The sequence below is a fragment of the Rhinatrema bivittatum genome, chromosome 19 (assembly GCF_901001135.1).
Source record: "Rhinatrema bivittatum chromosome 19, aRhiBiv1.1, whole genome shotgun sequence".
NCBI classification, from domain to species: domain Eukaryota; kingdom Metazoa; phylum Chordata; class Amphibia; order Gymnophiona; family Rhinatrematidae; genus Rhinatrema; species Rhinatrema bivittatum.
Genome location: NC_042633.1, coordinates 44,331,830 through 44,345,368, shown reverse-complemented (window position 1 = coordinate 44,345,368; position 13,539 = coordinate 44,331,830). Strand labels below are relative to the sequence as shown.

General features: G+C 52.3%; 1 protein-coding gene across 4 annotated transcripts in view; it reads left to right on the top strand.

The window, feature by feature from the left end:
- DENND1C (DENN domain containing 1C) overlaps positions 1 to 13,539 on the top strand; it is a 35,295-nt gene extending 21,756 nt beyond the window's left edge. For 2 of the 4 annotated variants that reach the window (XM_029584780.1, XM_029584781.1), the window contains 11 exons: positions 1,825 to 1,870; positions 2,303 to 2,404; positions 3,718 to 3,843; positions 3,948 to 4,049; positions 4,135 to 4,225; positions 8,389 to 8,429; positions 9,858 to 9,929; positions 10,108 to 10,164; positions 10,295 to 10,629; positions 12,129 to 12,339; positions 12,431 to 13,539. In XM_029584780.1, the coding sequence (XP_029440640.1) occupies positions 1,825 to 1,870; positions 2,303 to 2,404; positions 3,718 to 3,843; positions 3,948 to 4,049; positions 4,135 to 4,225; positions 8,389 to 8,429; positions 9,858 to 9,929; positions 10,108 to 10,164; positions 10,295 to 10,629; positions 12,129 to 12,339; positions 12,431 to 13,273 (2,026 nt within the window). In that variant the 3' untranslated portion in view covers positions 13,274 to 13,539. Of the gene's footprint in view, positions 1 to 1,824; positions 1,871 to 2,302; positions 2,405 to 3,717; positions 3,844 to 3,947; positions 4,050 to 4,134; positions 4,226 to 8,388; positions 8,430 to 9,857; positions 9,930 to 10,107; positions 10,165 to 10,294; positions 10,630 to 12,128; positions 12,340 to 12,430 lie in introns of those variants that run through there. The other 2 variants (XM_029584783.1, XR_003853594.1) reach the window with 2 other exon arrangements.

Genomic DNA, 13,539 nt, shown 5'->3' with positions numbered 1-13,539 from the left:
ATCTCCCTCCCCGATACATTCCCCCAAACTCACCAGCCGCATCTCCCTCCCCGATACATTCCCCCAAACTCACCAGCTGCATCTCCCTCCCCGATACATTCCCCCAAACTCACCAGCCGCATCTCCCTCCCCGATACATTCCCCCAAACTCACCAGCCGCATCTCCCTCCCCGATACATTCCCCCAAACTCACCAGCCGCATCTCCCTCCCCGATACATTCCCCCCAAACTCACCAGCCGCATCTCCCTCCCCGATACATTCCCCCAAACTCACCAGCCGCATCTCCCTCCCCGATACATTCCCCCAAACTCACCAGCCGCATCTCCCTCCCCGATACATTCCCCCAAACTCACCAGCCGCATCTCCCTCCCCGATACATTCCCCCAAACTCACCAGCCGCATCTCCCTCCCCGATACATTCCCCCAAACTCACCAGCCGCATCTCCCTCCCCGATACATTCCCCCAAACTCACCAGCCGCATCTCCCTCCCCGATACATTCCCCCAAACTCACCAGCCGCATCTCCCCTCCCCGATACATTCCCCCAAACTCACCAGCCGCATCTCCCTCCCCGATACATTCCCCCAAACTCACCAGCCGCATCTCCCTCCCCGATACATTCCCCCAAACTCACCAGCCGCATCTCCCTCCCCGATACATTCCCCCAAACTCACCAGCCGCATCTCCCTCCCCGATACATTCCCCCAAACTCACCAGCCGCATCTCCCTCCCCGATACATTCCCCCAAACTCACCAGCCGCATCTCCCTCCCCGATACATTCCCCCAAACTCACCAGCCGCATCTCCCTCCATGATACATTCCCCCAAACTCACCAGCCGCATCTCCCTCCATGATACATTCCCCCAAACTCACCAGCCGCATCTCCCTCCATGATACATTCCCCCAAACTCACCAGCCGCATCTCCCTCCATGATACATTCCCCCAAACTCACCAGCCGCATCTCCCTCCATGATACATTCCCCCAAACTCACCAGCCGCATCTCCCTCCCCGATACATTACCCCCAAACTCACCAGCCGCATCTCCCTCCCCGATACATTACCCCCCAAACTCACCAGCCGCATCTCCCTCCATGATACATTCCCCCAAACTCACCAGCCGCATCTCCCTCCATGATACATTCCCCCAAACTCACCAGCCGCATCTCCCTCCATGATACATTCCCCCAAACTCACCAGCCGCATCTCCCTCCATGATACATTCCCCCAAACTCACCAGCTGCATCTCCCTCCCCGATACATTACCCCCAAACTCACCAGCTGCGGCTCCCTCCCCGATACATTCCCCCAAACTCACCAGCTGCATCTCCCTCCCCGATACATTACCCCAAACTCACCAGCTGCATCTCCCTCCCCGATACATTTCCCCAAACTCACCAGCTGCATCTCCCTCCCCGATACATTCCCATAAACTCACCAGCTGCATCTCCCTCCCCGATACATTTCCCCAAACTCACCAGCTGCATCTCCCTCCCCGATACATTCCCATAAACTCACCAGCTGCATCTCCCTCCCCGACACATTCCCCCAAACTCACCAGCTGCATCTCCCTCCCCGATACATTCCCATAAACTCACCAGCTGCATCTCCCTCCCAGATACATTCCCCCAAACTCACCAGCTGCATCTCCCTCCCCGATACATTACCCCAAGCTCATCAGCTGCAAATTCCTCCCTGTTACATTATCACAAGCTCATCAGCTGTGGCTGGCTCCCTGCTGAACTGCCCCAAGCTCACACGGTGGCTCTCTTCCTCTCGCACTGTGACTCTGAGACTTATACTCTGTTTCCTTCTGCTTGCAGTGCTCCTATGCCATATCTTATTGGTGTCCATGCCAGCCTTATGGAGGTGAGCTCTCCTGGATTTCTTTCTGGGTTTTTGAGTTGTGAGGGGCTTCTTATAGAACCAGCGTATAGTCTGAGTGTTACTGAGCCCGAGGGGCTGGGATCCAGCACCGTGACCCTTCATTCATAACCACACAAAGAAGGTTTCCCCTGTCCCAACTCCCAGGAACCTGCAGTTATGCGACCTAAATATTAGCACTAGATGTCACCATTGACCGACACCCATATACACGGATGCAGTGTGGGGGTGTTGGAGTGTGTTACAGGGACACTGTGTAGTGGGGGTCTGAGCGATTGTATTACAAGGACACTGCGTGAGAGTGTTTGGGTGATTTGTTGCACAGGTGCTATGTGGTGGGAGATGAGTGCATGTGTTGCACGGATATTGTATGGGGGCATTTGGGTGACTGTTGTGACCTCACTGTTTGGCTTACAGAGAGTTAAAAGCAAGGCTCTGGAAGACATTGTCATGCTTAACGTGGATACCAACACTCTGGAGTCGCCCTTTGAGGACCTGGGAAGCCTTCCCTGTGATGTGGTAAGTGCCATCTGCATCTCCCTGCTACCTAAACCGGGCTTAAATATCAGATAACCTAGTAACTGCGTGCCCAAGTGCAGTGTGACTCCAGCTCCTACAATTGTGTACCAGCGTAGGGAGGTCCCCCGTCATACGGCTGTGTACCAGCGTAGGGAGGTCCCATGTCGTACGGCTGTGTACCAGCGTAGGGAGGTCCCATGTCGTACGGCTGTGTACCAGCGTAGGGAGGTCCCCCGTCGTACGGCTGTGTACCAGCGTAGGGAGGTCCCCCGTCGTACGGTTGTGTGCCAGCGTAGGGAGGTCCCATGTCGTACGGTTGTGTGCCAGCGTAGGGAGGTCCCATGTCGTACGGCTGTGTACCAGCGTAGGGAGGTCCCATGTCGTACGGTTGTGTACCAGCGTAGGGAGGTCCCCGTCGTACGGCTGTGTACCAGCGTAGGGAGGTCCCCCGTCGTACGGCTGTGTACCAGCGTAGGGAGGTCCCCCGTCGTACGGCTGTGTGCCAGCGTAGGGAGGTCCCCCGTCGTACGGCTGTGTACCATCTTAGGGAGGGGTCCCCCGTCGTACGGCTGTGTACCAGCGTAGGGAGGTCTCCCGTCGTATAGCTGTGTACCAGAGTAGGGAGGTCCCCCGTCGTAGGGCTGTCTGCCAGCGTAGGGAGGTCCCCCGTCGTACGGCTGTGTGCCAGCGTAGGGAGGTCCCCCGTCGTACGGCTGTGTACCCACTTAGGGAGGTTCCCCGTCGTACGGCTGTGTGCCAGCGTAGGGAGGTCCCCGTCGTACGGCTGTGTACCAGCGTAGGGAGGTCCCCGTCGTACGGCTGTGTGCCAGCGTAGGGAGGTCCCATGTCGTACGGCTGTGTGCCAGCTTAGGGAGGTTCCCCGTCGTACGGCTGTGTACCAGCGTAGGGAGGTCCCCGTCGTACGGCTGTGTACCAGCGTAGGGAGGGTCCCATGTCGTACGGCTGTGTGCCAGCTTAGGGAGGTTCCCCGTCGTACGGCTGTGTGCCAGCGTAGGGAGGTCCCCCGTCGTACGGCTGTGTGCCAGCTTAGGGAGGTTCCCCGTCGTACGGCTGTGTGCCAGCGTAGTGAGGTCCCCCGTCGTACGGCTGTGTACCAGCTTGGGGAGGTCCCATGTCGTACGGCTGTGTACCAGCTTGGGGAGGTCCCATGTCGTACGGCTGTGTACCAGCTTGGGGAGGCCCCATGTCGTATGGCTGTGTAGCAGCTTGGGGAGGCCCCATGTCATATGACTGTGTACCAGCTTGGGGAGGCCTCCTCTGGTGTAGCTCACTTTGTCTACTTTCTCCTGCAGGTCTCACTACTGAAGATCAGGCTGAAGAAGCAGTCTGCCACTGTGGGTGACGGGATTGCACGGGCCTTCCTGAGAGCCCAGGCTTTGCTTTTCGGGAGCTACAGGGACGCCCTGATCTGTATCCCGGTATATTTGGGACATTTCTCACCCCTTCCCCAAAACAGAAGTATTGTTTGTGTAGGAAACCTTTCTTAAGGAAACCTCTGTCTGTCTGTCTGCTTCCCTGACAGAGTGAGCCCATCTCTTTCTGCGAAGAATCCTTCCTCAAGCACAAATCCAGCAGCACACGGCAGTTCCTGCAGCACGCAGTGCACCTACAGCTCTTTAAACAGGTACAGGCCAGCCCTTTCTCCCCGCCAGGTCTTAGCCCCTATGGGCCTTACAGAGATTTATTCCTGCTTTTCAACCTTTCTCTAGTTTATTGAGGGCCGGCTGGAAAAACTGAACAGTGGGGCAGGGTTTTCAGACGTGTTTGAGCAAGAAATAGATGGCTGCGGCTTAGCTTCAGGTGAGTGATGACATCGTTCTGCTATGCAGCACCAGGGAGTTATCTCTCTGCGTGTGCACCAGGGAAGCCCGTGCGACTCCTCTCCTAACCATTACTAAAGCAGGTACCATTCACAGCAGCAGCAGCCTCAGCCACACCGGCTTACAATGAGGTTTTGTAAATTACCTACCACCTGGAAGATTGTAGACGCTTCATGGGGGTCATTTTTATGTGCACAAATGGCAGGTAAGGGTACGGCCGAAGATCCGGTGCATACTTCTGTGCAAGCTGAGCAGAGGTGTTCCAGGGGCCGGTTGGCACTTACACACATGCTCTTTAATTTACTGCAAGCTGTTTGTGGGTCTTGAGACAGTAGCTCTACCCTGCACACGTTTGTGCTGGAAGAACAGCTGCCCTAGACCCTGCTCTGCACTATTATTTGCCTCAGCATTACAACACATCCAAGAGTGTGTGCACAGAGGCCCCTCCAGCCAGCCAGGGCACTGCCAGTGAGAACATCCTCCCAGCCTGCAGGAGCACTGCCATGGAGAACATCCTCTTAACCTGCTAAGGCAATGCCAGTGAGAAGGTCCTCCCAGCCTGCGGGAGCACTGCCATGGAGAACATCCTCTTAACCTGCTAAGGCAATGCCAGTGAGAAGGTCCTCCCAGCCTGCCAGAGCACTGCCATGGAGAACATCCTCTTAACCTGCTAAGGCAATGCCAGTGAGAAGGTCCTCCCAGCCTGCGGGAGCACTGCCATGGAGAACATCCTCTTAACCTGCTAAGGCAATGCCAGTGAGAAGGTCCTCCCAGCCTGCGGGAGCACTGCCATGGAGAACATCCTCTTAACCTGCTAAGGCAATGCCAGTGAGAACATCCTCCCAGCCTGCCAGAGCACTGCCATGGAGAACATCCTCTTAACCTGCTAAGGCAATGCCAGTGAGAACGTCCTCCCAGCCTGCGGGAGCACTGCCATGGAGAACATCCTCTTAACCTGCTAAGGCAATGCCAGTGAGAACATCCTCCCAGCCTGCCAGAGCACTGCCATGGAGAACATCCTCTTAACCTGCTAAGGCAATGCCAGTGAGAAGGTCCTCCCAGCCTGCCAGAGCACTGCCATGGAGAACATCCTCTTAACCTGCTAAGGCAATGCCAGTGAGAAGGTCCTCCCAGCCTGCCGGAGCACTGCCATGGAGAACATCCTCTTAACCTGCTAAGGCAATGCCAGTGAGAAGGTCCTCCCAGCCTGCCAGAGCACTGCCATGGAGAACATCCTCTTAACCTGCTAAGGCAATGCCAGTGAGAACATCCTCCCAGCCTGCCAGAGCACTGCCATGGAGAACATCCTCTTAACCTGCTAAGGCAATGCCAGTGAGAACATCCTCCCAGCCTGCGGGAGCACTGCCATGGAGAACATCCTCTTAACCTGCTAAGGCAATGCCAGTGAGAAGGTCCTCCCAGCCTGCCAGAGCACTGCCATGGAGAACATCCTCTTAACCTGCTAAGGCAATGCCAGTGAGAAGGTCCTCCCAGCCTGCCAGAGCACTGCCATGGAGAACATCCTCTTAACCTGCTAAGGCAATGCCAGTGAGAAGGTCCTCCCAGCCTGCCAGAGCACTGCCATGGAGAACATCCTCTTAACCTGCTAAGGCAATGCCAGTGAGAAGGTCCTCCCAGCCTGCCAGAGCACTGCCATGGAGAACATCCTCTTAACCTGCTAAGGCAATGCCAGTGAGAAGGTCCTCCCAGCCTGCCAGAGCACTGCCATGGAGAACATCCTCTTAACCTGCTAAGGCAATGCCAGTGAGAAGGTCCTCCCAGCCTGCCAGAGCACTGCCATGGAGAACATCCTCTTAACCTGCTAAGGCAATGCCAGTGAGAAGGTCCTCCCAGCCTGCCAGAGCACTGCCATGGAGAACATCCTCTTAACCTGCTAAGGCAATGCCAGTGAGAACATCCTCCTAGTCTGCCAGGGCAATACCAGTGAGAATGTCCTCCTAACCAGCCAGAGCACTGCCCCCGAGGTCCTCCTAGCCCGCCAGGGCAATGCCATTAAGAACATCCTCCCAGCCAGTCTGGGTGATATTAATCTATGAAAAAAAATAAATAAATCTGAGCTTCTAGGCCCTTCTCTCTCTCCCTGATTTTCTTAGAAGAGGTCTCGACTCAGGACAACAGCTCCTTCTGTTTTTTTCTCCTGATCTATCTGCAACCTTCCACACTACTGATCACAACATCCTTCTTTTTCGCTCGCAAGAATGTGGCCTATCCGGTGCTATCCTAAAATGGTTCTGTTCTTATTTTTCTGACCGGTCTCGTTTGATTAAATTCAAGAACTCTTTTTCTCCATCTTCCTCTATCAAAACAGGAGTTGCTCAGGTCTCTGTGCTTTCAGCAACACTTTTTTAATGTATACCTTGCTCCAACATCTAAAATCCTATCTACTTTACAACTGCATGCCGACGATATTCAGTTTGCCCTGCGAATCCGCCCTACATGGCAAGAGAACTTTGAACATCTGAATATCGGTGTCTCCACAATTCAAAAGTGCTTACATCAAAACAAATTCGCTCTAAATATGTCCAAAACGGGATTTCTTGGCATACACAGCCCATACTACAATGTCAGCGATAAGACTATTACCCTGAACAATATTTCTTTTTCAACAAAGAGTCGTATTAAAAGCCTCAGTCTAATTCTCAATTGTACTCGCTCTTTTCGCCCCCAAACACATTATTGCACAAGGATTTTAATGGGCTTCGGTTCCCTGCTGGTCTCCATCTCCCCGCATTTCGTACAAGCTTCAGTTTTTCCTATTATCGATTACTGCAAAAGCCTTTACCCAGAGATTTCCTGCCACAGCACTACGTCCGCTGCAATTGCTGCTGAACTCCACCGCACAATCGCTTTCAGATTTGAAAAGAAATGATCACATTACACCGACTTTAATCGAGCTGCACTGGTTGTCAGTACATGGAAAAATCAAATATAAGGTGGGAATGTTAATTTTTAAGCTTTTAAACTATCGCTCATGTTACTGGGCTAATACAATCAACCAACTCGAACTTTACATAAGAACATGCCATACTGGGTCAGACCAAGGGTCCATCAAGCCCAGCATCCTGTTTCCAACAGTGGCCAATCCAGGCCATAAGAACCTGGCAAGTACCCAAAAACTAAGTCTATTCCATGTAACCATTGCTAATGGCAGTGGCTATTCTCTAAGTGAACTTAATAGCAGGTAATGGACTTCTCCTCCAAGAACTTATCCAATCCTTTTTTAAACACAGCTACACTAACTGCACTAACCACATCCTCTGGCAACAAATTCCAGAGTTTAATTGTGCATTGAGGGCTACTGGAGATCCCTTCTCCAAAAGTTGCACGATTGCACATGACCCATGTGTTTTCTCTGTCGCTGGGCCTATCCTCTGGAACTCCTTTCCGAATGATAGTGCGACTCGGTAAAGAGTTTCAGGAAACAAGTCAAAACATTTCTCTTCAAATTAGCCTGTTAAGAGAAGCACTGAAATTTTTGATTAATTTTATCTATTTTTTCATTTTGTTTTATAATTATGATAGTTTTATTTATGAATATTTATTTTGAAGATGTCTGTTTATCTCCTTTTATTATTTGATTATGATTCGCGATCTTGTTCTGTTACTATGAATATGTATGTTTACCTGTTCATCGCCTAGGCCTTGTGTGTTAGATTGAGATTTTATTAATTTATGAATTGCTTAACACAAGAGGCAACATACAAAGGACATAAAAAATAAAATGTAAAAACAAATACAACTTAAATGAATAAAAAAAAATAAATCATAAAATATTACAAGGTCAGCATAAAACTAAATAAAACAATACTAAAAACATGACTTCCAAAAAACAATATAAACAGTAAGAAATAAAATCAGGATTAAAAATAAGCATAATTAAAAAGATTAGGTAATTCATAAATTTTAATAAATGTAAAATGTAAGTATGAGACTTTGGGAACAGGACCCCTGCCAGCCAGTCATGTTATGGGCAGAGGTCTGTCCTGCAGGGTATTGTACTGTGTGTATGGTCCTCAGGAAATTATGCTGATCTACGGGCCACAACTGAGTGCACAGCGAGGGGTAGCAGTCAGTACACGAAATAACTTTTTCCTTTTTTGCTCTCTGTTTGTGGTTATATAGGAAGCTCGAAGTCCTATCAGCTTTGGCTGGAAAACCTCAAGGTACACAAAGGACTTTTTTGTTTTGTTTTAATAGAAATTAATGAAACCTCTCTACACTGACAATTCCTGTACTGATCATCTCTTCAGATCTGCCTCTCACATCCTGTCTCCCCGTGCTCTACACCAGTGACCCTCCCATCTCATTTTCCATCTGTGACCTTTCATCCACTCTGACCTCCCTATACTACACTCGTGACCCCTCATCCTCTCTCTGTGCTCTTTTATCCAGTGACCCCTCTTACCCACCCATGATCTTTCACATCCTCACCCTTTCCTTGTGCTCTCCATGTGACCTCTCATCCAGCCTCTCCCTGTGCTATACGCTAGTGACCTCTCATTCAGCCTCCCTCTCTCCCTGTGCTATACGCTAGTGACCTCTCATTCAGCCTCCCCTCTCTCCCTGTGCTGTACGCTAGTGACCTCTCATTCAGCCTCCCTCTCTCCCTGTGCTGTACGCTAGTGACCTCTCATTCAGCCTCCCTCTCTCCCTGTGCTATACGCTAGTGACCTCTCATTCAGCCTCCCTCTCTCCCTGTGCTATACGCTAGTGACCTCTCATTCAGCCTCCCTCTCTCCCTGTGCTGTACGCTGGTGACCTCTCATTCAGCCTCCCTCTCTCCCTGTGCTATACGCTAGTGACCTCTCATTCAGCCTCCCCTCTCTCCCTGTGCTATACGCTAGTGACCTCTCATTCAGCCTCCCTCTCTCCCTGTGCTATACGCTAGTGACCTCTCATTCAGCCTCCCTCTCTCCCTGTGCTATACGCTAGTGACCTCTCATTCAGCCTCCCCCTCTCCCTGTGCTATACGCTAGTGACCTCTCATTCAGCCTCCCTCTCTCCCTGTGCTATACGCTAGTGACCTCTCATTCAGCCTCCCTCTCTCCCTGTGCTATACGCTAGTGACCTCTCATTCAGCCTCCCCTCTCTCCCTGTGCTATACGCTAGTGACTTCTCATTCAGCCTCCCTCTCTCCCTGTGCTATACGCTAGTGACCTCTCATTCAGCCTCCCTCTCTCCCTGTGCTATACGCTAGTGACCTCTCATTCAGCCTCCCTCTCTCCCTGTGCTATACGCTAGTGACCTCTCATTCAGCCTCCCCTCTCTCCCTGTGCTGTATGCTAGTGACCTCTCATTCAGCCTCCCCTCTCTCCCTGTGCTATACGCTAGTGACCTCTCATTCAGCCTCCCCCTCTCCCTGTGCTGTACGCTAGTGACCTCTCATTCAGCCTCCCTCTCTCCCTGTGCTATACGCTATTGAGGTCACATCCAACCTTCCCCCACCGCGTTGTGCTGTCTGCCCATAACCAAAGTCATTTCTCAGTGCATGCAGGGCCCAGGACCCGTTGAGAGAAGACATTTATTTCTGCAAAGAGAAATGTGATGTCCACGTCACCCTTATTAAAGTGCCCTCTCCCCATCTTTCCTAGAAAGGGAGCGATGTTCTGATTCACAGAGTGAGGAACAAGGCAAACCCGGCCGTGAAGAACATGTACAGATACGTAAGGAAGCAGAATTATTTACGTACTTCAAACAACCCCGACTGGCAGATGCAGAGCAAGCGTGTGTGTCTATACATTTACAGATAGATGTACGGGCATTCACACGCTCGCACAAATGAAGGGCGCTGAATGCCGCAGAAGCCCCTCTGACTCTCCCTTTTGTCCTCTCTCGCTTCAGGCTAAGGGCCAGGCTAAGATGGGTCTGAAGGAGATGAGGAATCGTCTGAGGTACAAGGTGAGCTGCAGGCCCAGGAACTGCTTCTCAAGGCCCCACTTCTGGTGTCACCACCGGATGCTCATCCTTCTGCTTATTTCTCTAATTACGGCCCGGCTCTGCCATTTCTCAGCTCTTTCTCTGCCTTCAGGACTTATCCACGGCCCGGGAGCTGCAACGTGGTGGTTCCCTTAGGTGCGAGCAGGTGACAGGCCCGGGGTCCCACTGGCGATCCCATGACCATCTGCAGAGCCGACTGCCAATAACACAACACTTCGGGCAGGTAACAAACTCGGAGGAGAGAGAAGCACCTTGGAAGAGCCTAGCAAAGTCCCCATTCTGGGTAAAAGAGACAGCAAGAAGACAGCTTCCCGTCCTGCCAGATAAGAAACTTAAACTTTTCTCTCTTTATTCTCAGTCGCGTCCCAGGAGGCCAAATAAAAAGTATCAGGAATCACAAGAGAGTTCCACCTGGGAGGCACAGAGGTAGGGTGCAAGGGAAAGAGCCTCCGTGCACACGCGCCCGTATCTGCAGGATGAGACAGCAAGACGTAGCCACAGATGTAGTCTTCCCTCACACGCTCCTGTATCTGCAGGATGAGACAGCAAGACGTAGCCACTGATGTACTCTTCCCTCACACGCTCCTGTATCTGCAGGATGAGACAGCAAGACGTAGCCACAGACGTACTCTTCCCTCACACGCTCCTGTATCTGCAGGATGAGACAGCAAGACGTAGCCACTGATGTACTCTTCCCTCACACGCTCCTGTATCTGCAGGATGAGACAGCAAGACGTAGCCACAGATGTACTCTTCCCTCACACGCTCCTGTATCTGCAGGATGAGACAGCAAGACGTAGCCACTGATGTACTCTTCCCTCACACGCTCCTGTATCTGCAGGATGAGACAGCAAGACGTAGCCACAGATGTACTCTTCCCTCACACACGCTCCCGTATCTGCAGGATGAGACAGCAAGACGTAGCCACAGATGTACTCTTCCCTCACACGCTCCTGTATCTGCAGGATGAGACAGCAAGACGTAGCCACAGACGTACTCTTCCCTCACACGCTCCTGTATCTGCAGGATGAGACAGCAAGACGTAGCCACTGATGTACTCTTCCCTCACACGCTCCTGTATCTGCAGGATGAGACAGCAAGACGTAGCCACTGATGTACTCTTCCCTCACACGCTCCTGTATCTGCAGGATGAGACAGCAAGACGTAGCCACAGATGTACTCTTCCCTCACACACGCTCCCGTATCTGCAGGATGAGACAGCAAGACGTAGCCACAGATGTACTCTTCCCTCACACGCTCCTGTATCTGCAGGATGAGACAGCAAGATGTAGCCACAGACGTACTCTTCCCTCACACGCTCCTGTATCTGCAGGATGAGACAGCAAGACGTAGCCACAGATGTACTCTTCCCTCACACGCTCCTGTATCTGCAGGATGAGACAGCAAGACGTAGCCACAGATGTACTCTTCCCTCACACGCTCCCGTATCTGCAGGATGAGACAGCAAGACGTAGCCACAGATGTACTCTTCCCTCACACGCTCCCGTACCTGCAGGCTGCGACAGCAAGACGTAGCCACAGATGTACTCTTCCCTCACACGCTCCCGTATCTGCAGGCTGCGACAGCAAGACGTAGCCACAGATGTACTCTTCCCTCACACGCTCCCGTATCTGCAGGCCGCGACAGCAAGACGTAGCCACAGATATACTGTTCCCTCACACTGAGATACAGAAGATCACACCCTCCTGTATCTACAGACTGTGACAGCAGAGATGTCCCACACACTCTTATTTACCGGTACCTATGCCCATGTTTTGGTGAATGTAAGAGGTTCATGGGTGCTGCAGTGGATGTGTGTGTTTTTGTACATTTGCTGATGCAGAGCTTGTGCATGTGCATACATTTGCACAAGGTATTGTTCTCACTTCTAATTAATAGGCCTTCTTGTTGTCGCTGTTTCCAGAGAGGATGAGCAAGAGACTTCTGTGGCACCCAGTGATGCAGATCAACTACCGGAGCTGGAAGACGATTTCCTGGAGGAGGAGGAGGAGCTGGATCTTCTGGGTGAGATTTTCGACACGCTTAGTACGCAAGCCTCTGGGGAACAAAGGATCTTGTATGGAACCCGCAGCCTTGATTTCTTCACCCTGGAGGATAACAGCTACATGACCAGGGTGAGCTGGGCCCTTCCTCGGCTGGCTTTTCTTGTCCTGATACAGTAGCTCAGTACTCGTAGATGATTTGTGAGGGGTTCTGTCATTTCAGGTGAAGTCCCTAGATGCGCCAAGCAACGAGAACCTGAGTAGTGAGTTGCAAAGGGACTGGAATTCCTGCAGGAGGGAATGCTGGTGCCTGGAGGAGGATTCTTTTGAATACAGCGTGCCATCTTCTGAGGAAGTCTCTATCTCAGAAGAATCAGGAATCCAGGAGGGCCCTGGGCTAACTGAGAACGCCTTGGAGGTGGCCCCGAGCACTGCCGCTGGGAATACTCGCGGTCTGAAACGAAGCGGGATGTGGGACCGAGGGATTAACGGAGAGGAGAAGGGAGCTGAGGCAACAGAACCGCACCATGAACTAAGCATGGGGAACACCGAGGCAGGAAACAGAGAAGCAGCAGCAGCAGCAGCAAAAGAGCTCAACTATGGGGAAACTGAAAGAGAAAAAGACCAGGATCCTGGGGCACCATGCGAGCTACCAGGATCTGCTGCCGAGAGCTCACCACCCAGAGAAGAGGAAATGCAAGTCTACAGTGCCAGCCCCCTTGCAGAACCTGTGGTCTCCGAGGAATATTCCAGGGCCCCCAACGGCCGATGCGCACAGCCTGAAGCGGAGGGCGGAAGCGCCGGCCCTAGCGTGCAGTCTGCAGTGGCACTTTTCCAGGCCAAAGCCCAACAGCGACCCGACAAAAACGTAAGAAGGGGCAGATTTCCTATTTCCCGCGGGCTGCAGGAGTGGCCTGCCGAGAAGAAAGATACCAGACTCGGAAAAACTCTGGGCACCGCTCCCCAGACCGCAGGTCAGAGCCTCCTCCTACAAACGCCTCCTCCCGATCCCTGCGACCCCAGTCCCCCCTGCGTGGCAGAGCTGAAAAAGCGCTTTGAGGCCTGACGGGCTAGGCTCGTCCCGTTTTATGACTCTGGCCCCCGTCGTGTCCACCTACGCCGGTGGCAGCGTTGCACCCCCAAACAGGACTCGTGTGCATGAGGGGGTTTCCCCTCCCGGACTCTCCGAAGCTGAAACCTTCAGCGTGGAAGGAGAGAAAAATGCAATCCCAGCAAGAGCCAGAACTACATCAAAAGGCAGAAGTGCAGGAACTCAAGCCCAATGTCAGAAATCTGGAGGCTGCTGAATAAAAGCTTCCCTTTCCTCTCTTC